This window comes from Heterocephalus glaber, unplaced genomic scaffold (assembly GCF_053883595.1).
Source record: "Heterocephalus glaber isolate CG9 unplaced genomic scaffold, H.glaber_assembly_v1.0 deba00001579, whole genome shotgun sequence".
NCBI lineage: Eukaryota > Metazoa > Chordata > Mammalia > Rodentia > Bathyergidae > Heterocephalus > Heterocephalus glaber.
Window position 1 is genome coordinate 9,659,320 of NW_028258360.1, and position 27,244 is coordinate 9,686,563.

Below are 27,244 nucleotides of genomic sequence, written 5' to 3' on the forward strand. Positions count from 1 at the left end.
GCCCCTCCGGATTCGCCTGCCTGAGCTTTGTCCCTCTGCCTGCAGGGCCCAGGGGTGAGCCCGGACTCATGGGCAGCACAGGATCCACCGGAGCTGTGGGCGACAGGGGCCCCAAGGGGCCCAAAGGAGACCAGGGATTCCCCGGTGAGTGGCCAAGCCTGGGCGGGGCCGGTGTCCTCCCTGGCGTGCAAGCAGCCACTTCTTCCGGCACTCACAGCCCCTTCTTCCTGCAGGAGCCCCCGGCTTAGTGGGGTCTCCAGGGATTGCCGGCATCCCCCAGCGGATCACCGCCCCGCCGGGGGCCATGGGTCCCGAGGGCAGGAGGGGTCGTCCCGGGGCGCAGGGAGAGATGGGGCCACAGGGCCCCCCCGGAGACCCAGGTAGGAGGCCCGTGGGGGCCGGGGAGGGCTGGACGTCCGCCTCCACCCCCGTGGGCCGGCCCCGCCACCCTGAGCATGGCCACCTCTCCCGGCCCTCACTTAGCCCGTGTCTCACAGGTTTCCGCGGGGTGCCAGGGAAGCCCGGGCCCCAGGGACGAGGTGGTGTGTCTGCTCTGCCCGGGTTCCGGGGAGACCCAGGAGCCGTGGGGCACCAGGGCCCGATTGGCCAAGAAGGTGGGTGACGGGCACTGGTGGGGGCAGAGGGGGTCACGTGGAGGGTGAAAGCTGGGGCCCTGCAGGGACACGCGGCCTCCCCTCTTACCTGAGTGAGCACTGGGCCCCTGAGGGGCAGACAGGAGCCCAAGACCCCCTGAGTTAGCAGGAGATGATGTGGTGCAGTGTTTCCGTGTACAGCACAGGACAGGGCAGAAACAGCAGGAATTCATGCCAGACAGTTCCTAAGATCTGGTCAGCCCAGGCCAGTCTGAGTCAGTGGCAGGAGCAGCTGCATAGAAAGTCAAACCCTGGCCTCTTCATTGGCACCCAGACCGTGCGGACTGGGCCAGGCCTCGGCCGGTGGTTGTGGACAGTGTAGGGGACGCAGGCAGGGCACAGACCAGAGCGGTCCAGCCACACCCAGACGGGCAGGTGCAGGGCCCTGGGGACGTCGGGGTTGCCCCTCGGACACCGATTTCCAGCTTGGGGGGCAGTTGTGCCAGGCACCCTGGGCATCCTGCGGCGCTCCGGGGCAGCTTGGGCCCTGCTGGCAGTCATGGGCGGTGCCTTCTCCCCTGATGGTGGACCCTGCCCCAGGGCGAGCGAAGAGCCACCAGCCCGGGGGCCCTCAAGCTGCCCGAAGCCATGGCAGCTGAGCAGTGCTTTGTCCCGGCCCTAGGGGAGCCCGGCCGCCCAGGGAGCCCAGGGCTGCCCGGCATGCCCGGCCGCAGCGTGAGCATCGGCTACCTGCTGGTGAAGCACAGCCAGGCGGACCAGGAGCCCATGTGCCCAGTGGGCATGAACAAGCTGTGGAGCGGCTACAGCCTGCTGTACTTCGAGGGCCAGGAGAAGGCCCACAATCAGGACCTCGGTAGGCACCCCTGTCTCCGCCTGGCCCCCAGGGCCACCACACCCAGGGGCCAATGGCTGAGGGCCCTGGAGGCGGAAGGGCTGCACCCTGAAGTCTGGCAGCCCCATAGGGCCCTGCTCCGACCTGGTGCCAATGCCCACGGGCTCCTGTGAGGCTGCAGCCACTGGGGGCCACCAGCTCCTTCCCCTCCTTTTTCAGCTTTTTAGAGACAAGTTCTCACTGTATAGCCCAGGCTGGCCTTGGACAGCCTCCCAAATTCTGGGATGACAGGTGTTACCACCACACCCAGCTCCTGGCTGTGTGGAAAGGGAAACCGCCAGTTTCTCCGGCCCTTAAAGCCCATCTCTGCCCCAAGTCAACGGGGGCCCTGGCCCAGGTGGGCTCCAGGGCATCACAAGGTTAGCAAGGCCGGGCCGGGGATTTAGCTCAGTGGTTTCACCGCCTGCTGCTCAAGCACAAGGACCTGAGTTTGAAAAAAGGTTAGCAAGGCTCTCGATTGGGATCCACCATGGGCTTCTCGGGGCTGGGGCTGCTAAGAACCCCCAAGAAAAACCAGGTGTGGTGGTGCACACCTGTGATCCCAGCACTTGGGAGGCTGAGGCAGGAGGAGCGCCGCTAGTTCAAGCCCAGCCTGGACTACACAGCGAGAACCTGTCTCTGAAAACCAAACAGGAAACCCCCAAGAGAGCTGTGCCCCTCCATCACCAAGGCTGCCTGGTGACCCCGCCTGGCCCAAGGACTGCAGGAAGCCACCTGGCCTGCACAATACAAATGAAGCCAAGCCAGGGAGCAGCTAGGGTAGAGCCGGGTCCCGTTCCTGCCACTGCAACAAGAGGAGCCAGGAGCCCTCAGTGGCCTAACCGCCTCCCGCTCCCTCCCGCAGGGCTGGCGGGCTCCTGCCTTGCACGCTTCAGCACCATGCCCTTCCTCTACTGCAACCCCGGCGACGTCTGCTACTATGCCAGCCGCAACGACAAGTCCTACTGGCTGTCCACCACCGCCCCGCTGCCCATGATGCCCGTGGCCGAGGACGACATCAAGCCCTACATCAGCCGCTGCTCCGTGTGCGAGGCGCCTGCCACCGCCATCGCGGTGCACAGCCAGGACGTGTCCATACCCCACTGCCCGGCCGGCTGGCGGAGCCTGTGGATCGGGTATTCCTTCCTCATGGTACGTGCTTCTCTCTCTCTGCCCTCTCTGCGTGGACCCAGGTAAAAACCTACTTTCTCTGGTTGGTTGGGGTCACAAGGAGCATATAAACCCTTGTAAGAAAAATCAGGACAGTCCTTCAGGTGTGCACTGCACAAAGGCACCTGACCCACAGAACAGGGAGGCTGGAATGCAGCTTCCAGTGTTCACTGAGCCGTGAGTCCAGGGATGGAGCTGTCTTGTCCGGAAGAACGCTGCTCATTTGCCACCAGACCTGTGCACGCAGTGTGATCCGGATGAAGTTTTCCTCTTACCTGGCATACACAGCCAAAGGGCTTCACCAGAGGCCGAGGGTAGGAAGGCGGAGTGCTGAGGTCCTGGGATCGGGCGAGAGCCCTTCTAGGACCTGCACACCCTCAGACCACAGGCCAGTGCTTGCCCCGTGGCCTAACCCACTCACACAGGACAGTCTCACATCGCTCCTGGGTAACCTGTGTGTGTGTGCGTGAGCACGTGTGTGCATGTGTGTGCGCCACGTCACAGCCCCCAGGGCTCCTCGCCATGAGGCCCTGGCCCAGTCCTGGCAAGGCGTCCCCTCAGGGTCCTCCTCGGCCAGGCAGCAGCTGGGCGGGGCAGGCTGGGGCCGCTGCCCGAGGCTCCTGGTGCACTGCCCCAGTCACAGCCCAGGTCACCTGGCCCCAGCCCCGTGAGCCTCAGAGCGGCCTCCACCTGCAGCTGAGCCAGGTGCCCTGGTCCTGGTTGGGGTTCCCGCAGCCGCCCCAGCCCAGACAGCCCTTCTATAAACGCCAGGGTGAGGCCAGGCCTCACACCCCACTTTTCAGTGGCCCCAAAATTGGCTGTCTTGCAAATCCAGAAGCCTCGGGGTCTAGTGATTGCCCAGCTAACCGCTAATGGAAAAGCACTTTCAGTACACGAGGAACACCTGTCGGTCACAGAAAAATCATCATGTACTGTTCTATTCTGTTTTGTTTTGTTTCCTCCAAGGAAAAAAACATTAGGAGGGCTCCTCCCCCTCCCTGTGCAGCGCTTCCAGAGGAAGGCCAAGGAGCAAGCATTTGGTGCTTCCTTTCCGTTTGCTAGCCACAGGTCCACACGTTCATTTTGTTTTTGTCTTATGGTACTGGAGACTGAACCCTCGGCCTGGGACTGGGCTATCTCCCCAGCCCTTTTTAAATTCTTTCTATTTTCAAGACAGCCTAACCTGCCAGGCTGGGCTGGAACTTGCAGCCCTCCTGCGTCAGCCTCGCAGAGTGCTGGAATTACAAGAGTGTGCCACCAGGGCTAGCTTCTTTGTTTTTTTAATTTTTTATTTTCATCTCTTCAGCCAGGCATTTTTCTCCCAGTGACTGGTCGGGTAGGTTTGTTTAGGTCCTGGTTTTATGGAAACGTGGTCACCCATACCGGCGTGAGGCCTGTGTCCGCGGCTCCCCAGGTGTCTGCTAAGTGATGCCCTGGCTGGGTTTGCGTGCCTGCCCTGCTCCTCAGCATCCTCCGGCCGGCACCCTGGCTGCGCTCCACACCCTCAGGGCTCAGCGCAGACTGTGAGCACAGGCGTGGCAGCCTGCAGCTGGCCGGCCTGGGCCTCCCCTAACCCGCGCACCCGCCCACAGCACACCGCAGCAGGGGACGAAGGCGGCGGCCAGTCCCTGATGTCACCGGGCAGCTGTCTGGAGGACTTCCGTGCCACGCCGTTCATCGAGTGCAACGGGGGCCGCGGGACCTGCCACTACTTCGCCAACAAGTACAGCTTCTGGCTGACCACCATCCCCGACACCAGCTTCCAGGGCACACCGTCGGCCGACACGCTCAAGGCCGGCCTCATCCGCACGCACATCAGCCGCTGCCAGGTGTGCATGAAGAACTTGTGAGCTGCGGGCCGCCGGCGTGGTGCTGCCCCTACCTCGGACGCCGGCCTGGCCCTGCCCTCCCATCCCAAATGAGTAACCCCAGCCTCGGAGCGGGACGCCTGGCCCGCATGGACAACCACGCCGGCGCAGGCCCCCGCGCTGCGGCTCCTGTGACCTCCACCTCTGGCTGGCTGACTGCAGACTTGCTGTCCCGGGTCCCCCAGGGCCCTGCGGTGGTGGCTGAGCTGTGTCCTGGGCGGCAAGGGCAGCCCTGTGCTCTCGCAGGTGCACCAGAGTCCACACTTCACAGGCCCACGCCTGACACACCTGCCAGGGGAAACGTGGCCTGCATGGATCTGGTCCCCCACCCCGTTCCCTGCAGCCAGCCACCCCCCTCTGCCCATCCTGTGTAACAGCCTTAAAATAAAAGTTGGTTTTAAACACGTCTAAGCCCCAGGTGTTGGCTGCCATCATTTTCTCAGGTGCTCTTTGAGATCTTGCAAACTCCGCTGCCCGCCCTGCGGATGCACAAGGCTCGCAGGCACCGAGCTGTGTTTCCAACCTGACCCCACAAGGGCGCTGTGGCTCACTTCCCAGGACGTTCACTCCGGAGTGCAGGAAACACCCCTCGGATGGGTGTCACAGAAGGGGACCGAGGCCGCGGGGGCCTCCCTCCCGGACCCTTAGGGCCCCCTCACAGGGTTTATTCAACCCTTTGAAAACCAATGTCATCTTTTCTTCTTGGTACCAGGGATCCAACGCAGAACCTGGTGCTTGCGAGGCAGGAGGTGGAACCACTGAGTTAAATCCCCGGCCCAATCAATCTCCTCTTAAAGTGATGCCGAGAAAAACAACCCACATAGAGAAATAAGTGCTGCCCCTTCTGCTCCTTGGGGTGGGCGAGCATGGGGCGGGCCTGGTCCCAGGAGCACAGGGACAGGGCTCCTGTGGGACGCTGGGTGGGCCAGAGCCCAGCACGGGAGAGGCCCAGGGGAAGGGGAAGCAGGCGTCGCTGAGGTGGTGGTGCCCGAGGAGGCAGGCACGGCTCAGTCCGGGGCAAGACAGGGAGGGCAGGGCCTGAAGGGCGGGGGGAATCCAAGGAAGCCTGCGTGGTCTCACCCCAGCCTGACAAACCGGTCCTCAGAGGCTCTGTGGCCTCGGTTCCTCATCCTGCCAAGGGCCAGGCAGTGGGCTTGGCAAATCCAAAGGGAAGGCAAGGGACAGATCTGCAGGGCGCCATGGGCAGGGCCGCCTGCTCGAAGGCCTATGGAGGACCAGGGAGTCCGGGGCAGGCAGGAGGGAGAGGACCCAGCGAGCAGGGCCGTCTGCACTGAACACCATGCGGGACAACCGAGCAGGGCGACGCACGCCTGTAACCCAGGTACTCCGGAGGCTGAGGCAAGAGAGTAGCAGGTTTCAGGGCAGCCTGGGCAACCTGGGGACTTGGTGTGACCCTGTCTCGAAACTTGGAGAGGGCCGGAACCTGCTCCGAGGCAGAGGCTTCCCTGGCGTGGCAAGGCCCTGGGCTCTCCCCGCACCATGGAAGCAATCCCAGCAAGCCAGCCATGCTGGCCAGGGTCCAGGTCCCTGGGCTTGACGTCCACGGTCCCCCAGGAGCACGGAGGGACATGCTCACTGCCCCTGCCCTCTGCCTCCTGGCTCTGCCCAGTCAGGGATGCAGGGACCCAGGACGTGCACTGCAGAGGAGCCCAGCCCCACTCAGTTGAACCAGAAAGACCAGTCACAAGCACAGTGTTGTCCTGTCCCGCTTACCAGGCCGGGCTGCGGCATCCCCAAAACCCTGAAGCGAGTGCTGCGAGGGTGTGGGAAAGCTTGCAAGTGCTTTCTGTCCAAGGACCCCTTGGAGCCTGGGGTACGTGTGTGCACCCGTGTGCAAGGATGCACTCGCAGGAGAGGCAGAGTCAGTGCAATCTTGGGGGCAGGATGACCTGGCAGAAGGCACACTGCCAAGGGCCACAGCTTCCTGGGAGGCCAGCGAGGAGCCCAGCTGGGTCGAGTCCACCTGGACTCCTCTCGGGGCAGGACGCCGGCCCTGGGAGTGGCACAGGTGGGCTGCAGCATCTACCAATGATCAGCACTCACCCCAGGGCACACAGGACCAGGCTGAGGCAGGGGGACCAGGAACTGCCGTGCCAGCTGCCCAGGGAACTGGCTCACAGGGCCCCGCAGTGACGGCATTTCCCAAACAACAAATACAGGTGGAATGTGGAAGTGGAACTGACGTCATTCGTGCACTCCAGCTGCCAGGCGTGCAGCCGGCCAAGAACACAAACTGGGCATGCTCAGGCAGATGGTAAATCAATCAGAATATATCTGAGAAGAAATACTGAAATGCACATACCTGTAGTCCCAGCACTCTGAAGGACTGCAAGTTCGAGCCCAGGCTGGGAAATTTAGCAACTTAGCGAGACCCTATCTCAAAATAAAAAAGTTTAGGGCTGGAGATTTAGCTCAGTGGTGCCCCCAAGCGCAAGGTCCCAAGTTCAATCCCCAGTACAAAAAAAAACAATTAAAGAGGCTGAGGATGCAGCTCAGTGCAAAGGCCCTGGGTTCAATTCCCATACAAAAATGAAAGAGAGGAAGGAAGGCGGGAACAAGGAAAGGAGGGAGAGAGGAAGGGAAGCAGAGGAATTCTTCCAGTCCTTCCCTGCCTTCAAACGTGAGGCCGGGGATTTAGCTCAGTGGTCCCGCCGCCTGCCTCGCAAGTGAAAGGTCCTGAGTTCAGCCCCGGTACCAGAAACAAAACAAAACAAACATGAACTGCAAGAATAACGTCCTCTGACACCTTTTCTCCTTCTGTAGCTGTAAAGAAAGACACCAATGTCTCTTTGGGTGCAAACCAGCAGACCTACCGCCAACGCTTTGCCCACAATCAATTTTAATACTACATATGGCCCACACTGCTTCCACCAATATAAGAATCATTCCCAACTGTACAAACAGACGTGGAGATCCATTACTCTAGACGCCAAGTGCGGGGAGGCCTGGGAAGCGTCGCTGTGGAGAAACGTGTGAGGACAGCAGCAGCCAACAGAGGTAAGCGGCTCGGTGACCACGCGGTGCAGGCAGGTGCCACACAGCGCCCGACCACAGGCTTCACGGTGCAAGGACAAGAGTCACAGTGGGGCCGGGGTGCACAGGGCCCGGGATGGGGAGCGTGGGTGTCGTCCACGCACAGTGGCCATTGCTGACCTGCGGTCACCCCTCTCCACCATCCTCCTCAGTGCGTTGTTTGGCTGACCCCCAATTCCCCGTACCCCTCTCGGGGAGCCCTCGGCGGCTCAGGAGCAGCACCGAGGTCTGGCCTGTTTGGGGGGCTTGTGGCCCGTGAGGTCCACGGTCTCCACCGGCTCCTCCGCCTTCTGCTGCAAGACCATGGGCACCACCATGTCAAACACGGCCTCGAACAGCAGATCCACATTGTGCCCGGTCTTGGCACTGGTCTCAAAGCACATGTGCTCGGCGGCTGGTGCATCCTTCTCGTCCAGCATCTTGTACCTGAGGATCTTCTTGTACAGGGCCACCGCGTCCTCCCGCAACACCTGCTTGGGCACCCGGGGACAGGCACGGGCGCCACCTGCCTGCCCCAGGCCGTGCGCATCGCCCTCCCCAGCCTCCTCCGTGAGGTCCACCTTGTTGCCCACGATGACGAACAGGCAGTCCTTGTTGGCAGAGTCAGTCAGGCCTAGGAACCTGTCCTCCAGCTCCACCAGGCTCTGCAGGTGCGTCACATCGTATGTGAGGATGACAGCAGCCGCCCCCCGGCAGTACATGGAGCCCAGGCCGTGGAACTGCTCCCGCCCTGGGGGGAGAGAGAGAGAGGTCAGCACTGAGGTCCGAGTCTGCACCCCACCCTGAAGGGATGGGGCCTGGTGTGGCTGGGCACGGAAGGACCAGGGCACCAGCGGCCAGAGAAAGGATGACCAAGTGAGGAAGCAACCCAAGCACCCGGCCTCCAGACCCAAGCACAGCAGGGCCAGTTCCACTCTGGGGACCCAGGCTCATGGCCACAGGAAGCAGCGAGAACACCACCAACCACACACACCCTCGTTAACATTCAAGACCAGGATGCACGGTGCCCATGTGTCCTCCTGTCAGAGCGTGCTGCTTCTTTCCACTCTAGCTTTCAGGGGGTTGTTTGTTTGGACACAGGTTGTTTGTAGTTCACACTGGCCTTGAACTCACTATGTAGCCCAAGCCAACCTCAAACTCGCAGCAATCTTCCTACCTCAGCCTCCCAAATGCTGGGATGACAGCATCTGCCACTTCACCCAGCCCACAATGACCTTTCCAAAAGATGTTTAAATCTAGGATGCCCATGGCTCTCGATTCCTGATGTCACCCCCTGTGCCACTGTCTGCAGCATAGCCCTCTGGACTGGGGTGGGCAGGTCGCTGGTCAGTGAGGAGCATGGGCCACCTCAGCAGGCCCCAGACAGTGGACACTCACAGGCAGAGGGCCTGCTGCTTCAGGTGTAGTCTCCAGCATCTGGACTGGCACCTTCCGGATGCTGCAACATGGTCGGTTCCCTAACAACATGGGCCACTCGAGCCAGCCAGGGACTTACAGCCCATTTCTGCTCCAAACTGTGTCAGGGCTGTCTAGCTGTCCCCAAAGCCTCCTGCACTCATAGGTGGGGCTTTTCAGAGCTGGCTGGATCTAGGGTGTGTGGCATTGGGATTAAGTCCACTGATGAGAATTAGTATGGTTCTGGGTGTGGATAATGGGAAGGCCCAGCCTGGGTGTTGGTGGCTCCACCCAAAAGGGTTGGAGCCTGGATGGGATTAAAGGGAGAAGGACGCTCACTGCTGCTGCTGCTGCTGCCGCCGCTGCCTCCTGCCTGCCCTGCCATGGACTGTTTCTGCTCTGTGATGCCCCTCTGCCAGGCCACCCTGCCTTGGAGCCAGCCAACTATGGACTGAGACCTCTGCACTGAATTACAATAAACTTTTCTTCCTTCAACTTGTAAGTGTCAAGTATTTTGTCCTGGCAATGTGAAAAGTGACTGAGATACCTACCTTCCCTCTAACTTTCCAACTCAAACTTTTATTTCTGTAAATTTGTGCTTTAGTTTTCATTTTTATTAAAGCAAGAACCAAGAACCCACTCCCATGTCTCCAGTAGTTTAATGTGTGCTAAGCCAGAAGCCGAGCACAGCCGCAGCTCTCCCACCTTCACTCTGTGTCCTCAAAGCTGAGCTTGGCCTGGGTGACTCTTGGGCCCTCCCCATGGCAACGGGCCGGGCATCTAGAGGTCTCTTGCCCTCTCTCCTAGACCCAGCCCCTGCATCCTCATCCCAGAGCCAGATCTGTAGCAATCCGGCAGCCTCCATCACACGGGCATGCCCAGGGAACTGAACAGCACCATGTCCCACTCTGGGGACAAGAGCCAGGCCAAAGGGAATAGCCTTGGGTTGGTTCCAGCTCAGCTAAGGCAGCAGGGCCAGTGACCGAGGAGGCCTGGTCAGGGCAGTGAGGCCACTGTCCACCTGTGCCCTGCTGGGGGCCTCAACCTGTGACTGCCCAGGGGAACCGGGGTCAGGAACTGACTTGTCCAGGGAGCACATCCGAGTGTGAGCTGTTGAACCTTAAGTCGCCAAACACTCAGGCGCAAGCACCAATTGTGCCCAGTGGTCAAGGAAAACGCGTCCAGAGCAAGGCTGCACACACAGCCAAGCACACCCTGGACCAGCCAGGGATCTGCAGCAAGGGGAGAGGGACGGACAGCAGGGCCACTGGGCTTCTGCCCCACCCTGCTGTTCAGACCCACAGGCCCAGCACACAATCTCTGCAAACACAGGAGGGGCAGAGCCCAGACAGGGCCCCAGCTGGCAAGTCCTGGCAGGAAGGAAGCCGTCCAGGTACACGCATCCCAGGGACACAGGTGACAGTGGCCAGTGGCCCCTTCCTGGCACCTCCGAAGTGACCCCTGCAGATGCCACCTGCTGGCACCCGTGGGGCAACCCCCAAAGGAGCCCGACTGTGAAGACAGTCTGCCTTCCCTCTCCCATGGCAGCTCGGCCACGTGGCCACATGGGTCTCCTGTAGCCAAAGCGGGGGCCCCTGCCTAGGTGGCCAGGAGCAGTGAGTCCACTCACAGGGAAAGCCAGGGATGTTGGCCCCAGTTAAGTGTTTGCTAAATGAATCTCAAGGCTACCCCACAGGCCCCATCCTAGGTCATCTGTGACCACTTGGGCCCCACCAGGCTCCAAGCCAGCTGGCAATGCCCTGTGTTTTCCTTGCTCCAGCGGTGACCGATCCAGAGTGCTTATCCCAAGGCTCCAACACCGGATGCATGGAAAATGGCCCAGAGGCAGACAGGAGGGAGGAAAGGAAAACAGGAGCCTGAGGGCACCCCAGGCCCCGCCCAACACCGACTCTAGGGCCAAGAGCTCCAGGCTCCTGGAGGAATGGTAGAAAGCCAGGGCTGGTGGTTCAGCCGGCTGAAGTCACACATAGCCCTGCCCGCGTGTGGTGGATACACGGTAGGGGCTCTTAAAACACCGACCCCAGGGCCAGAAGTGGGACGCTCCCCTGCTCAAACCACAGCGCGCCCCCTCCAGGTCCCCAGCAGCCAGGTAGAAGTTGGAAGAAGACGGTAGTTACAGGGCGGGGCTCAGTGGACCAAGGCTTCCCTGGCACAGGTGAGGCCTGGCTTCCATCCCCAGCACCGCAAGAAGTAAAGAAATGTTTAAAAGACAGTACCTGAAATGTGAGAATCAGATGCATGTTGTTTGGTTCTGCCAAAGAGTAAGACTCCCAGGAAATGAAGATTTTGTCAATCGCAGGGAAAAGGGACTTAGAATGAGCTCCCCCAAATAAAAGATAGGAGATGGGCCTGGTGGCACAAATGTGTGATTCCAGCACTCAGGAGGCTGAGGCAGGAGGATCATCATGAGTTGGAGACCAGCCTGGGTTACACAGTGAGTTCAAGGCCAGTCTGAACTACAAAGTGAGACACTGTCTCAAAAAAAGAAACCAATAATAGGAAACAGAGACAGATCTGTTGCACATGGGACCAAGAGATGAAGGGAAGAAGGGGAAGTAAAAAGGGCCAGGGATTTAGCTCAGTGGTGCTCCACCTGCCTTGCAAGCCCAAGGTCCTGAGTTCCATCCCCAGTACCGGAAAAAAAAGGACTAAGAGGTGTTGTGCACATGCACCAGCTCCCCACGATGAGTGCCATCCTTATGTGCTACAAACACGGACTGACGCAGAGAGCTTTAAAGAACAGAGTGCACCTGTCGGTGACTGACGTTCCCGGCCTCGAAGCCCTGGCAGGTGCGGCCCGAAAGACCCGGTCTGCACCAGCGTCTGCTCGGGAGCATGCGCAGAGGGCCCGGAAGCAGCCAGGACCGTGCACAGAGGGCCAATCAGCCCTTCCCGAGGGACAGGAAGTGCGGCCACGCGTCCTCTGTAGCAGGAAACCATTGGCTGCCGGGCCTGGCCAGGGCAGCTGCACCCGACATGCATGCCTAGAACCAGCCTGCCTCCCGGACGGCTGCGGGGTGCCCGCCACAGCTGAGTCTGCTCCCCCAGGCTGGAGTCTGGTCCAGCAGCAGCACGGGGCGGACTCACGTGACCAGTGACTTGTCACGTGATGGCCTCGACCATTCCGCAGCCCTGCGAGAGAGAAGCCAGTCCCGCAGGGCCTGTGCCTGGCCAAGAGCAGAAGTCCCAAGCCGTGAGGCCCGCTGGCCGGTGCGGAGAGGCCCATCCCTGGCAGCTTCCTGGGGACATCCTCTCAGGATGAGGCTCCCGTGTGTGTGCGTGTGTGTATTTTTTAGTTTTTTGAGACAGGGTCTTGCGATGTAGCCCAGGCTGGCCTTGAACTCACCAAGATCCTCCTGCATCAGCCCCGGGAGGTCTAGGATTGTAAGCAGCCGCTGTCCCGCCCAGCTGAGACTACTGAAAACCGAGGCTCCAGAGGGCCGGACCCGTCGGGTCCCCCAGCCCCGCGCCACCGTGGCCAGCCCGCTTGGCCGTTCCCTCCATAGAGACGCAGCCTTGGGCCGAAGCCGCGTGAGGGTGGCTGGCGGGGACCCATCTGTCCCAGGGCCCGGGCGTGCACAGGCAGCGCACCCTTGGGTCAAGCATCGGTGCAGGAGTGGCCAGAGGAGAGGGCTCTGCAGAAAACTGCAAGTTTATTTTCAGTTTTGTTTTCACCCTGCCTGGCAACTTCTCTACTGTGGATTCCTTTACAGTGGGGTCTCCCCAAATGTGGTGGATCCCCAGCCACGGTCGCAGGGCCAAACAGTGTCACGCGGGGGTGCATCTGGAGAATGCAGCAGCGAGGAACTGGAGTTCTGAGGTTTCCTGTTTCAAGGGGCCTCCTCCTCCTTTATCTTTTATTCTTAACGTTGTGCCATAAAAGCTGGAATTCCCACGGCCTCCTATCCTTCTGCACAGGCTGCACGGTGACCCCAAAGATAGCCCACGCCCTTGTCCCCAAACAGATCAGCAGGACCCTCTGTGGAAAAGGGGTCTCTGCGATGCAGAGGGGACCTGGGGACAGGAGGAGTTTCTGAGCCACCCCGAAGTCCAGTAACAAGTGACCTCAGAGTAGCACAGCAAGGACACTCGGCCCTGCAGGCTGAGGGGGACGAGGAAGCAGCCCCCAGGGAGCCAGCCTCCAAGCGCCACGGGCTCAAGGCAGAACCAGGCACCCCCGAGTCGACTATCAATTGTCACACAGCCCGGGGGCCCAGTCTCCACAGCCTCCTCAGCCACAGCCACCACCTCGGGGACTCCTGAAGCCTGTGGTTCCCAACCTCGGCCAGACGGGGACACTGCGTCCCTGGGAGTCACACGAGTCAGAACAGGACAGGAGGCAAGGTACACAGACTTCCGGCCCAGGCCATGGGGAAATGTCTGTTGCTACCACGTGTGCCGAACTTTGTCACACAGCAGCAGACAACTCATGACTGGGCTGCAGGTCGGATGGCCTCACCTCCTTGGGCGGGGCCAAGCGTGTGCCCCAGACCCAGAAAGGCAACGCTCTCTTCATCCACGCCCACGCCCACGCCCAGGTCACTTGGGCAAGCGGGGTTCCCCTTCCTCCCCAGCCGCCCACCAGAAGCAGGACGGGGGCCAGGCAGTCATGAACTCAGCAGCCTGGCAAAGGGGGAAGGTGGCGCTGATCTTGTGTAAGCAGCCACATGCGCCCCTGAGCCGACTCAGCAAAGCCGCTTCCCACCAGGGTTCCCACAGTGGGAACGGGAACAACACACTGCTCCAGGGTCAAAGTCAACTGCCCCAGCAGCGGTGGCACGAGGACAATGACCTTCAGTCTCTCTCTGGCTTACACAGCCAGAAAGGAATCACCCAGCGCCGGCTCTGGGTCCTTCTGGAAAAATGCAACACAGAAGAGGCGGTCGGTCACCTCTGAAATGTCCCCAAGAGCAGCGCCAGAGCCTCGGCTCAGCAAAGTTTAGCACAGCGAGCGGGAGACCCACCCGGGCCAAGGTCCTGCAGGGTTTGGGCGGAGAGCAGAGGCTGGCAGGTCCAAGGCCGGAGTCCGGAGTCTGGCTCTGCCGCTATACCAGGATGGAACAATCTAAAAGAAATACAGCGACAGCAAGGCCAAGAACCCTCGAAGCCTCCCCAGGATGCCGCTCCCTCCCACAGGCAGCAGCAACAGAGACAGTGTGGAAATTGTTGCGTTCCTGGCCGAGCTCCAATTGTGTGGCCGCAGGTCCTGCACCCTCCCACGCACGCAGGGGCTTATCTACCAGGCAGGACCTGCCCGCCTCTGGGGCAAAGAGCCTAGGACCAGGCCCTGGTCACCAAGTGAGAACAGCTTCTCGAAGAGCCTAGGCCCAGCGGTACCTGGAAGGACAAGGCAGCCAGCAGCCAGGTCTTCACACTGAGCATCCCGGACCAGGGTGGAAACCTCCACCCTGAGATGCAGGTGCCTTTCCTGCCAGAGGAAGAACCAGAGCCCCAAGGCTAGGGAGTCTATTACTCCAGGAAAGGGAGTGACTGGGGCAGTGCCTATGAAGGAAGCTGGTGGCACACATCCAGCCTCACGCCCAGGTGTCTCCTTCCCATTGGTTTTGAACAGCCTGCAGCTACTGAGGGTGCCCACACCCTGAGCTCTGGGACAAGAGCCCGGAGCTGGTCACAAAGTGAGATCAGGATCGCCCTCCAACACTGCACCGCGGCACCGCAGGGACCTGACCAGTCACCCAAGCCTCTGTCGCAGGGGCTTCTTCTCTTTCTAAATAAAGGAATCTGAACCCCAAATTATTTCCCACTTACGGGATGGCACCGTGTGAGGTAGGACAACAGTCATTCCCACTCAAATCCTTACACCAAGGCATTTTCACCCAATCACCACGCATGTTGCTTTTGTTCGATCATTTGAAGGACAAACAAAACAGAAGCACAGGTCACCTGCCACGCGAACCCCCCAGCTGCGACACAGACTCAGACCCCACACCTGGGACCGGGGACTGAGCTTCTGGAAAGGCTCCAAGGTCACAAAATAAACAGGAGCTTAATTCTCAAATCCCCGAAATCTTTTCAGGCATGGATTTATTTAAAGTAACTCAATCACGAAACCAAATAACTCAAAGAAAGAGATGTTCTTTACCAGTCTAATATTAAGGGAGGAGAAAGGCAAATCCAAAAAAAAATCCGCTTACATAACAGACTTAGCTTTACGAACACAAGCCCTCACAGCCAGTATTTTTGCCAGTCACCTTTACTTTCGTGGACAGGGTGTTGTCCCGGGATAATTAATTTTAGCATGAGATTAGCAAATAAAAATTTGGTGATTTGCTAAAATCTCTATTTATTAAAGGAGGAAACTGAAATCCTTTCAATTTTACAGCAAGTTTTAACTTGTCTCAAAGTCAGGGCTCAAGTACAAATACCGCAGTAAGGAGACTCTTTAAAGTTAATGAGGATCTACTTAAAATACTGGCCTTCAGATTTTTGGCACTGGGACTCGGACTCAGGGTACTGGCACTTGGGAGCGGCTCTGTCCTCTATCCCAGTGACGCCGACACCTGTGCTGTCCAGCCTGGCACAGCTTTGCCTCCTTCTCCCAATCAGAAGTCCCAAGATACACTGCCTATTTGCTGTTCACTCTGCCCTCAAGGAAGCACAGTCACCTTTGGTCTGGAAACTGGATTTCACGGATGTTTCCGACGAGGGGCAGGGCGTGTCCTGACTAAGTTCCCCTGAAAGCGTGGCGTCTATGACAGCCCCTGGGGTTCAGAGATCACCTGACCCATCTCACAGTGGAAAAACTCACATCACCCACAACAGGACTTTGTAGGAGCTTGGTTGATCATTAAACATAGACGACCTATTCTATACACAAAGGTAACATTTTTATTTAATTTTTTTGTTTTTTGAGACAAAGTCTCACTATTTATTCTGGGCTAGCCTTGAAATATGTAGCCCAGGCTGACCTCTAACTCACAGTGATCTTGCCTCACTCTCCTGACTGCTGGGATGTCAGGAGTGCACCACTACATTGGGCCCAAAAAGTTTTAAAGAACTACCTGACATTGTTCCAGCAGCCAGGAGCTGGGGAGGAGGGATGGGCGTTGCTGTTTTGTGGGTGCAGGGCTTCCAGATGGGAGACGGGAGAGCTCGAGGTGGTGGGGCAGCGGGGGGAGGTGAAGGTGCTGACAGCACAGGGCTGTGCACTTACATGGGGTGAAAACAGCGAATGCTGCTATGTGCACGGATCACAATGACCTCCAATGCGTGTCGGCAAACTAGCACCCATGGAAAGCACCAGCACCCAACACTGCAGGCCCTGCCCTCCTGCCTGGGCTCCAGGGTGGGAGCCGAGGGTCTGGACTCTGCTGCTGCCCACCAACTGCCCCGGAACAGACCCAGAGCCGTGAGCAGGTGGGGGCAGAGCTGAAGCCCAACAGTTACCCGGGCCTGATGGCGCACATCCATAATCTCAGGACTCAGGAGGCTGAGGCAGGAGGATCGCAGGGAGTTCAAGGACAGCCTGGGCTACATAGGGAAACCTGTCTCAAAAAAACAAAACATAAAATCCCAACAGATAACCAGTCTGCACCTCCACCTGATCTGTCCTGGGGGAGTGAACCCCACCTGCGGGGTTAGGAGCAGCACCCTATCTGCTGGCACCAGCCAGAGCGCATCAGATTGAAGTTACTAGGCTGGGAATGCACTTTCACAACTGCAGGAGCCCATGTGCCGGCGAAGGAAACAGCAGGCGATGAGCTCTGATCTGATCATGCGGGCACAGCGTCCTCCGATGGTCCAGATTCAGTGACCGTGCGACCCCGCCAGGGCAGCTGCAGCACCGGCACTGGAGCGTGTGACATTACCAGCCATCCCTGTGGAGTCAGCGGCCGTTCCTCTGGTCTTTCGCACACGTACCTTCTACAGGCCGTGGTTGGTTGCATTGGGTTTGGTGTGGGACAGGGTTTGACCCATGGCCCAGGCTGGCCCAACCCAGGACCCCTGGGTTCAAGCAGTCTTCCAGGCTCGGCCTCTCAGGTAGCTGGGACTTCGGCACACACCACCCTCAGTGTGCAGCTTGTCAGGATTCTCACCACAGAGGGTATGAAACCCTCCCAGATGATTTTCTAGTCTTCAAGAGAGGTGCTATCCAATAAGACAGGCCCTTGCCTTGCCTCCACTGCTTTTCCACAGAATGTTTCCTTTGGGAAATGTAAGTTTGTGCTGCTGGGCTCCTGCCCAACGTATCAAAATGGTTTGTGACTGAACTGTGCCACCTTTCCGGAATGTTCTGTAACTCCACCCCTCCACTTCAGGAATGTTCTATAACTCCGCCCCCTGCTGCAGTGAGCATGCTCATACAGCATGTGTTTCAGGAATGTTCTATAACTCCGCCTCCCCGCTCCAGTGAGCATGCTCGCCTACCCTGTAGATCCCTATATAAGGAGGCTCTCATTTCTGGTAGAGCACTCAGTCCTCTGAGCCTGCCAGGGCTTGCTGGTGTAATAAAGGTTTTTTTCTCCATCTCTTCAACTGACCATCAGATTCTCCAGGCTTTATGAGAGTTGCGTTCCAGAGCCTCCACACTGGGCTGTAAGGCTATCACAGTGCTGATTTGTACTGGGGCCCACGCTGGCTCTCAGGAACGAATCCCACGAGATCATGACAAGGACTCTTGTGCCATTTATTTAGTTTGTGAGTATTTTGTTTAGGGTTTTTGCATCGACGTTCATCAGTGATATTGTTCTGCAAATTTTTTGTGCTTGTAGTCTTGTCTGGTTTTTGGGGGGGGGTTTTAATATTACTTTGGGGGTTTTTTGAGACAGGCTCTTGCTACCATCTTAGTCCAGGCTGGCCTTGAACTCATGGCGATCCTCCAGCCTCAGCCTCCCCAGTGCTGGGATTACAGACCTGTTCCACTACACCCAGATAGAGATCTTCACTTTTAATTTTATAGCTAGAAACTTCCCTCTTCAGTCTGCTGTGGCTACATGCCCTAAGTGTCAGGGTGCTGGTTCCGTTTTCACTTGCCGAGGGATATTTCTTTCTTGTCTTTGCACAAGTGAAGAGCAGCGCCTATTCCCGCCTCACAGCTGTGGCGGCCAGGCCCTTTCCGTCAGGGCATGCGGGGGCTCGGGTCCCTGAGGCCAGCCTGGCACTTGGAGGGTGCACAGGGCCACCAGAGCTGGGCTGCACGGCAAGGCCAGGTGCTCACAGGCCTCTGAGGGGCCGGGGGGACCTGGGGGTGGGGGCGACACGGGTGACACAGAGCTGTCTCTTCTGCTTCTGCGCACCTCGGCTGTCACGTGAGGTGCTGGCTCCCGCTGACATTCCTGTGAGGGCCGCAGCTCCCACCTGTCACCTGCTGATGTCACTGAGCCCAGGCAGGGCTTCAGTGGCAAGGAGGGTCTCTGAGCTCATCGGAGCAGGAGTGGGACTGGTCCACGCATTCTTTAAAGCAATCCCACCTTGACGGGCGCTGGAAGATAATTCTCACCAAAGGCAAACCCACACCCCTCACAGAGAGAGAAGTAAGGCACGCAAAGGCCACGTCATCCTGCAGACCCAGGGCGACGCACACAGGGCACCGCTTGGCAGAGATAGGAGGGAGGCAAGCGCAGGGAAGATGAAGTCTGGCTCCCCCAGTGACAGCAACGGACAGAGGGGCACCGCTGCCGTCAGTGAGACAGGCCTCTTCTGTCCCGTCCCCAACTGCAGCCGTCAGCGATAGCCACGCCTGACCCTGCAGGGGTCACTGTGCCTCCCCCAGCTGCTGTTTGATGACTGACTCACAGGTGCTCCACGGGCCAACCCCGGACACCAGCCGAGTGTCCCCAGACTGGAGAATTATACATCAGGCCAACGGCAACTGGCAACTCTAACCACGATCCCCGCATCTCGCAGGAAGCCCGGCTCTCAAGGCAGCGAAGCCTTGGTGACGCTACCCTTGCCAAGGAAGCTGCCAGGGGCAGGAACAAGAAGCGCCCGTTGACTGACGCCCTGAGCCCCTGCGCTGGGCCCCTGCACACCTGTTACACACTCAGCCGCACAATTGACACGTCCTGCCCGGTGGTTGCTCCTGTTACACAGCTCGCCTCGACTGTCTTAAGAATCCAATGACTCCAGATGTGAGGCTGAGAGAGATCTGAGACCTATTAGATTTCTTTGAACATTTCTTAAAAATATCATCCAAACAAGAAATAATAAATGACCAGTGGTTTAGGCGGGTTTCAAAGGACCCCTGATTCTGGGAAATGCCAGAAAAGGATCAAAAAGTCAAAATTGACATGAGATTTCAAGCCACGTTTCATAAAAAAGTTCAAATCGAACTACGCAGTTGATAAAAGAGGAGGCCCTATCAACCACAGCACTACCGAGGACTTGGGACGTTTCTGTGAGTTTTCAGATTCTGACTCTGATTTCTCTAATGAAGATAGAAAACCACTGAATCAACAGAAAATAAAGAAGAAAAACCACCAGATAAAAAAAGAAATAGATTCAAAAATATAATTGAGAAAAAAAGAAAATTAATCAAATGTATCCTGGAAATAAAAATGATTTAGATAATTCTGAAAGAATTCGGGAAATGAAAAGTTCATGTAAATCTAAGAAGAAAGATTCAGAAATAAGTCCAAAGAAGGACAGCAAAGAACTTACACAAAAAAGTACAAAAGAGAAAAAAGGCACTGTTGGACATAGGTAGAGACTCTTTTCCCAAAAGAAAACTAAAGACAGACCCAAGCACCTCTAAAACTGTGAAATCTCCCAAGACCAATTGTTCTAAGCCAGAGAAAAGCAGTCAGGTTGGTCAGGTACTGTGGGGTTAGAATCATTCTTTTTATACTGATCTTTTAACAAAGTAAATGATAAGTATTTACATAGAATGTTGGGAATGGTTCAATACTTTAGAAATAAAAAGCTGTAAAAGAAAAGTAGGCAGTGACTTGTTTTTGGTGCTAGAAGACATAAAAATTCTAATCTTCATGTTGATTTACAGGCAACTGTGAGAGCTATAACCTGTGGGTAGAGCAGTAAATGTTGTCACGCGATGAGGCATGTCCAGAGGTCGAGCTGGATGCTCACCAAGGTATCAGCTAGTGTGTGGAGACAGGACAGGAGCAAGGCGTGACCCTCCAGCTCAGGGCTATGACTGGATTACAGGGTAGCCTTGTGCAGAGCACAGAAAGGCACAGCTCCTGAACACAGGGCTCCCGGGGTTCATGGTTTGGTCAGGGGCGACGCTTCTGAGTGAAACAACAGCCACTTTTCCCCTCAGCAGACAGCTCTGTAGGGTGCGTGGGCTAATCAGCAGAGGTTGGCTTTGATTTCCGTCCTTCTCAACCCTTGGTAGATGCTTTTGTGTGAGTAGCAGCCTGCTAAGCTGTTTGCAGTGGCCCTGGTCTAAAGTAGAACAGTGCAATAGACATAGACAATTATGAATTTTCTAGTAGCCATGGTAAAAGTTTTGTTTTGTTTTTTTTGGGTACCAGGGATCAAACTCGGGTCCTTGCGCTTGCGTGGCAGGCGGTGAAACCACTAAGCTAAATCCCCGGCCCCTTAAAAAGTAAAAAGAAACAGCTGACACTAATTTTAATATTTCAAAAATTAAAAAAAAATTAAAAAAAAAAAAAAAAAAGAATCCAGTGACTCCAATGCAGGACTGAGGCCCTCAGAGGCCGTGCGTGTCTTGGGGATGCACCAGCTGGGAGAAGCCTTGCGGGGACAGTGTTCTAAGCAGTGGCAGCCAGAGCCACCCGCGGGCACACCTCGTCATCCCCATCTCGGTGGAGCGCTTTGCCCCTGATGCCCACAGCTCGAACAGCAGGTACCTCCGAGCTCAGCCCCGGGTCTGGGAAGAGAGGGTGCGGGCCTGGGCCTGCAGGACCAGCCCACAGTAAGCTGAGGCAGTCTCAGGTGGGAAAGTGGGTGTGGTCCAGGCCACAGGAAGTGCCAGGGGAAAGCAGATTTCACGCAGCAGCCTTGTGAGCTTTGGAGCCCAAAGGAGGCTGGAGCTATGCCTAACTTTCCACTTCTGGGCCAGGCAGTACTTTCAGTCCACCAGCACACCTTGCACTGAACAGAACAAGCCTCGGTGTTGTTTATCATGTCACTTACATGAACATAAAGATGGAGCAGTCTTAGCCAGGAGTGGTGGCACACACCTGTAATTCCAGCACGCAGGAGGCTGAAGCAGGAGGATCACCAGCGAGGCCAGCCTGGGCTACACAGAGTTCAAGGCCGGCTTAAACTACATAGCTAGACCTTATCTCAAAACAACAACAATAACAAAAAGATGGAGCAGTCTTACCTGGGTGTGGTGGCTGGTGCCCCTAATCCTAGTACTCGGGAGGCTAAGACAGGAAGATCACTGAGAGTTTAAGGCCACCCTGAACTCATAAAAAACAAAACAATGAAAAAAAAAGATTGAGCAATCTTTCCCGGTTTCACTCTCACTTTAGAATGATGTCACTTCTGTGACCCAAAGTAATGCATAAACCCGCACTCCCAAGCCTGGCGACCACTCCCAGCCAGGATCCCAGGGCGCCCTGGCCACAGGGTGCATGCACAGCCCCTGCCCCGGGCTCTGCCCCCTCCTGCAGGGCCCGCCCCCAGCAGTGGAGACCAGACGGCACTGGTACCCGGGCCTCAGCGCCACTGGATGCTAGAATTTGGAAGTTCCTATACCTATGACTTGCAGACATGGCCTGACCAGAGGCCAGCAAATCTCTGCTCCAGGGTACAGATGTGTGGGTTTCTGAGCTGCAGCCGGCCATGCACAGTGCCAATAAAGCTTTCTTGACAACTGGAGGCAAGAGTGCACCTGTGGCAGGTGACAGAGCTAGACGGCATCTCCCAGGCAGTGTCCTGTCCCACAATACCACTGCCGGGCCAAGCATCACCATGCACCCTCCTGTAATCCCAGCATTCAGGAGGCTGCGGCAGGAGTATCCTTTGAGGTTGAGGCCAGCCTGAGCTACATAGTAAGTTCAAGACGATCCTTAACTACATAGCTAGACCTTCTCAAAACAAACAAAATAAAACTGTAATTCCTTTGCAAGTTAAAAACAAAAAGTTGACATTTACTAAAAGCACCCAAGCAAGCCCCATCGATGGAAGAGACCGGCCTGGTAACCTGTCCACCTGCTGGCCCACACTGTCCTGGGCCATCTGCCCGCTCCACACCCACCCCAGGGCTTTCCTGACCTGAGGACAGGTGGGTCCAAAGAACCCACTGTTGGCCACTCCGTGTCCCTGCGCTCGGCACTCAGCCACACTGCCGCCCCATCTACAGCCTGCACCTACAGCCCCAAGCATTCCCAGGTCAGGGCCAGGACGTGGCTCTCCTCCTGGACACACGTCTGTCCTCACGGCCCTGTCCCTGTGGCCCCCTCACGTCCATGGATGTCCCGGGCTGTGCTGCTGAGCCTGTCCCCCGAGCTGGGGTTCGGGCACTCAGCTAACCCAGCACTTCTGTTCCGTTCCAGACACAACGATTTCGCCACCGGTTTCACAACCGGGAAACCACTGTTATCTCCTTGGAACTAAGGCTGCTCAGTGGAGAGAAAGGACTGAGCCGGCGGTTCCGAATCTCCGGGTCTGGTACAATGCAGCCCGGACTGGCTCCCCTGGCCTAGAGGGACCCCCACAGCCCCAGAGTCTCAAAGCCTCCACCCCACTCCAAACACAGACCCTCGAGCCCCAGGCCAAAGCACTGAGGAAGCCCCCGGCTGGACCCACAGCACAGCAGGAGAATCGGGGCTCAAGGATCAAAGAGCAGGGATCTGGGCTCCTGGTTCACGTCACCGAGTAGCTTCGGGACAGCTGCGTGCCGTCAGTAAGACAGGTTCTGGGCCTCGGGGCAGTGGTGCCACCACCTCCCAGGACGACCAGCGTGGCACAGCTGGGGCCTGGCAGGTGGCCCCCGCTTCCCACACATGCTTCCCACACACGCTCCCCTCTTGTGTTCCCCCTTTAACCTTGACCATGGTGGCCATGGTGGTGCTCGCCTGTGATCCCAGCACTCAGGAGGCTGAGGCAGGAGGAGTGCCATGAGTTTGAGGCCAGCCCCATACCAAGCTGGTACAGATGTAGTGCAGGGGAGGCAGTGGGAGCGCTGCTGTGCCGTGTGGCCCACCTGGGCACCAGGCAGAGGCTGGGTGTGGGAGAGGGCAATGGGCTAGCCCACAGAGCAGGGACACTCGCCTTAGCGAGCTCCGTGTTGGCACGGATGGAGGAGCAGGAACATGAGGCTGGAGCCGCTGCTGGGGACAGCCTTGGGCAGCAAGAAGGAGCGTGGTCCTGGGGCTGGAGCAGAGGGGACTCGGGTCAAAGCCCAGCTGACTCGGCCTGCAGCCTCATGGGCAGCAAAGGCCGGTGATGAGTTTCATGCAGATGAGATTCCAAGGCCAAGTGCCAGCCACGGCCCAGCTTCCCTGGCTGTTAGTTTGTTTGTTTGTTTGTTTGAGTCAAGGTCCCCCTATGTATTCTAAGCTGAGCTTGAACTCAGTAAATGGCTCAGGCTGGCCTCAAATCCATGGAGATCCTGCTGCCTCACCCTCCCGAGTGCTGGGATCACAGGTGTGGGCCGCCACCGCGCCAGGCTCCTACCTGCTGTGTACAGTGAGATGTGGAGAGAAGATTCAGAGGAGCTGCAGGCGGGAGTCTCGGCTGCCCAGGCTGCAGGGAGGGACCCCAGCAGGAGGGCGGCTCCCAGAGGATGGCCTCTTCCAGGAGCCCAGAGACTAAAGGTCAGGCAGCTACCGCCCCCGGGGGCTCTCTGGAGATAACCGTGCAGACCTGTCTGCAGCTAGAGCCAGACCAAGGCGGAGCGGGAAGCGAGCTGGGAAGCGAGCTGCTGAGTCTGAGCTATCACTGCCGCTGGGCCTCCCGAGCACAGCCCGGTCTGCTCCCTACAAGACTGGGCCAAGCAGGGGCGGCAGAGGGGCAGCAGGTGCTGGACTCCCTCCCCGAGCCCTCTCCCCAGCTCTTCCCCCTGTCCAACCCTGGCCTGGGGCCTGGAAGGCCTGGGATCCTGGCCACCGAGTTAGATAAGGCCAGGCCAGCAAGTCCTTGGCAGCCACGCCCACCTCCCCGGGGTTGGGCTCCAGAAACACAAACTTAGCCCCTGCTGCTGCTCTTCCTGGCCGACCTGGCCTCCTGGTTGCAGGAACACAAAAGTGGCTGGGGCCATCCTTACTCCACCTGCCCCCCCCCCCAGGCTTCGGAGACCACAGAAGACACCTTAGCGATGTGGGGGGTGGAAAGAGCATTCAAGAACCAGACAAAAGGAGGAAAAAGGTCTCACTCTAGCAGCCCATGAAGGTGAACGCCTGATCCCAGCACTCAGGAGGCTGAGGCAGGAAGATCGCCTTGAGTTCAAGGCTAGCCTGGGCTATAGAGCAAGACAAGACTGTCTCCAGGTGCCCGGTCATCCCACAGTCCCAGGGAGGCAGGCACAGAGGTGCCCTCAAGGACAGCCAGAGAGTGGGAGGAGCCAGACCACCCCTCTGTCCCAGACCCATCCAAGCCCACACTGTGGTTCCGGGAATTCGAAGGCTGCAACCAAACCGGCCGGGAAATGAGTCACCACCATGCCCCAGTCGTCACGTAGACAGTAGACAATGTTACAAAACGGGGCTGTGACGTCCCAGCACCAAGGGGTGGGGGTCCAACCTGGGTCCAGCACCAGTGTCAGCTCCGGCCCGGGTGGCCCTACACTGTCTCTGTGCAGGTCCCCAGTGCCCGTCCCACCCTACCCTCTGGAACCAAGGGCAGCAGGGAGGGCGGCCAGGCAGCAAGGGGCACTAAAGGGTTATGGAAGGCCTGTGACTCCAGCACTACGGGAGGCTGAGGCAGGGGGATCGTCATGAGCTCAAAGCTAGCCTGGGCTACAGAGGAGACCCTGTCTCAAAAAAACCCCAAACGACTGGAAATATGTTGGTCCCCACACCTACCCCCAAGATGACAGAAACAGCAGGAGGGAGGAGGGGCAGTGAGCACCCGGCGCAAGAGACCGGGTTGGGATCACACTCGCTGAGCAGACACCAGGAGGCCCAGGTGCGACACAGCAGGAACCGCAGGGCCGTGAGAGTCTCTCGCCCGTTCCTCGAAGCCCCGCCAGCACCAGTGTGAGCTGCAGCCCTCAGTTAAACCTGCCCAAGGACACAGCGCCAGGCGCCGCCTGTAAGAATAATTCACTACCTACCTGGAAAATCCTCTCCCTCCCCGGAAGCCTTCCGGGCCACATGACACGTGGGTGCTGGCCAAGACCGAGCACAGAACAAACAAAATAAGCGCAGCCGAGGTCGGGAGCCTCCAGCGCTGTCACAAAGTTCAGCTCCTGCCTCCGTTTCCTCTTTCGGAAACAGGCTCCAGTTCTAGCGCTGCCCACCCGCAGGGACAGTGAGAACATCAGAGGAGCTGGAGTTCCCGGGCTCCTTGGAAGCTGGACAGGCACTCGGGCGCCGTGGCCCACGCCTGTAATCCCAGCACTCTGAGAGGCTGAGGCAGGAGGATAGAAAGTTCCATCCCAGCCGGGACAACTTAGAGACTTAGGGCAACCCTGCCTCCAAGTACACAGTGGAAAACAGGACCGGGATGGCGCTCAGTGCAGGCCCAGGTTCAGCAAGCAGTGCCCACACATGAAGAAATAAGTTAAACGAGAAACCCCTGCGGACGCAGAGCCCGGCCCTCAGGGAGGAGGGAGCGGGCAGCAGGCGGCCGGCCCAGATCCCAGGTGCACCCCTCACCTGCGGTGTCCCAGATGGACAGGTGCAGCGCGCGCCAGGGCTTCAGGTAGAAGGCGCCGCCCACGGTGCTGACCGAGTCAGGGAAGCGCCGCTCCGTGTAGCGCCGCAGCAGCGAGGTCTTGCCCACGCTCGCGCCGCCCAGCAGCACTACCTTGGCGTCCGGACGCCGCATGTCGGTCGGGGCGCGGGCACTGCAGGAAGCGCGCGCCTCTGCCGCCGCCGCCTCGGAGTCCGCAGCTGCGCCACGTGGGCCCCGCCCCGTCCCGTCCCCTCCGTCCCCGCCCCCGGGTCCGACGCTGGAGCCCGGCCTTCCTCTCCTACTTCCCGCTCGGCCTTCCCGGGTACTGGGTACCGAACCAGCGCTTTCGCCCTGAGCAACACCCCTCGCCCTTTTATAATTTTCTATTTTGAGACAAGATCTGCTCCGTGGCTAAACTGCCTGGGTTGGGCGGCCTCAACTTTCGACCCTCCTGCCTCAGCCTCCCCGAGGGCTGGGATTCCAGGCGTGGCCGCACCGCGGCTGAGGCTGTCTCCGCCCCGCTTCCCGCTCCCCCGCCTGCTGGAGGTCGCGGAGTCGGAAACCCGGGAGGCCAGCCCGGTGACGGAGGCCGCGCCGCAGGACGCTCTCTGGGGACCACAGCCGGGACCCCGTGTTGCTGCGGAGATGCCGGGGTTGCGGGGGGCGTCGGGGACCCCGCTGCGCCCCGGCTTAGGTCGCCTGGCAGGCACCGAATGCGGGGAGGCTGCGGCTCAGACCCAGCTCGGGTCCTGTCCCCAGGGCGGGTGGAGAAGGACCCGGGCGCGCCTGCGCCAGGTCCGAGCGAGCGAGGAGCAGCTCTGCGACCCGGGGTCAGGCCCCTGTCACAAACCCCCGGCTTAGGTCCCACCTCGCCTGCCGTCCCCACGCGGCCGGAGCCCAGGACCAGGCTTGGCTGTCCCCACCCGGAAGGCTCCGACCGGCAGCGACCCAGACCTGCGGCACAACTTCCCCTTTCCCCGAAGGAAGCCCTGAGGGGTGCGCCCTCGGTCCCCTTTAAGGATGACTTTCCATTTGGTCTCTTGGGGCTGCTGGAACAGTCCCAAGGCTTGCGGGGTATAAAACTCGGGAGGGGGTGGTGGCACACACCTGTCATCCCAGCACTTGGGAGGCTGAGGCAGGAGGACCACCACAGGCTGGAAGTCACCCTGGGCTCCATAGGGAGACCCTGTCTCAAAACAAAATAAACCCCTTCATGCCTCCTCCCTCAGTTCTGAACACCCTCGCCCTCTTCCGGCATCCAGGGCCCGGGTGGCACAGCTTGTGCTGTGACTGTCGTGGCAAAATGGAACCTTAAAGGTTAGAGTTTCTCTTGTGAGGACCAGTGGCTCCTCCAGGTCTCCCGGGCCTAGGGCACCCACACACCCACCTCTCCTCTCCCGGATGGAGGCTCAAGACCTGAGGGCCAGGCAGGGCCCGCCTGGGGCATGCAGGGAGATCCCGCCTCAAACAGCCAGGGTGGGGCCCAGGCCTGGGGTCCGGGCACTCCCGAGGCTGAAGCA

The 27,244-nt window shown here is 58.7% G+C and overlaps 2 protein-coding genes across 2 annotated transcripts in view; one reads left to right on the forward strand and one right to left on the reverse strand.

The window, feature by feature from the left end:
* Col4a2 (collagen type IV alpha 2 chain) overlaps positions 1 to 4,934 on the forward strand; it is a 117,599-nt gene extending 112,665 nt beyond the window's left edge. Inside the window, exons 43-48 of the mRNA XM_087193120.1 lie at positions 46 to 144; positions 234 to 380; positions 498 to 614; positions 1,276 to 1,467; positions 2,351 to 2,637; positions 4,248 to 4,934. Coding sequence (XP_087049246.1) covers positions 46 to 144; positions 234 to 380; positions 498 to 614; positions 1,276 to 1,467; positions 2,351 to 2,637; positions 4,248 to 4,505 — 1,100 coding nt within the window. The 3' untranslated portion in view covers positions 4,506 to 4,934. The remainder of the gene's footprint in view (positions 1 to 45; positions 145 to 233; positions 381 to 497; positions 615 to 1,275; positions 1,468 to 2,350; positions 2,638 to 4,247) is intronic.
* Positions 4,935 to 7,365: 2,431 nt separating this feature from the next.
* Positions 7,366 to 25,947, reverse strand: Rab20 (RAB20, member RAS oncogene family). Its single transcript, XM_004858555.4, has 2 exons — positions 25,706 to 25,947; positions 7,366 to 8,307 (listed from the first exon to the last, which is right to left on the reverse strand). Exons 1-2 carry the CDS (start codon positions 25,875 to 25,877, stop codon positions 7,787 to 7,789), a joined length of 693 nt encoding a protein of 230 aa, XP_004858612.1. The 5' UTR covers positions 25,878 to 25,947; the 3' UTR covers positions 7,366 to 7,786.
* Between the last annotated feature and the right edge of the window lie 1,297 nt (positions 25,948 to 27,244).

Excerpts from the sequence above, each read along its gene's own strand:
- Rab20 (XM_004858555.4), bottom strand. The coding sequence starts at position 25,877 with ATGCGGCGTCCGGACGCCAAGGTAGTGCTGCTGGGCGGCGCGAGCGTG. Across the intron at positions 8,308-25,705 it reads GTCCATCTGGGACACCGCAG|GGCGGGAGCAGTTCCACGGC; the intron begins GTGAGGGGTGCA and ends CTCTCCCCCCAG.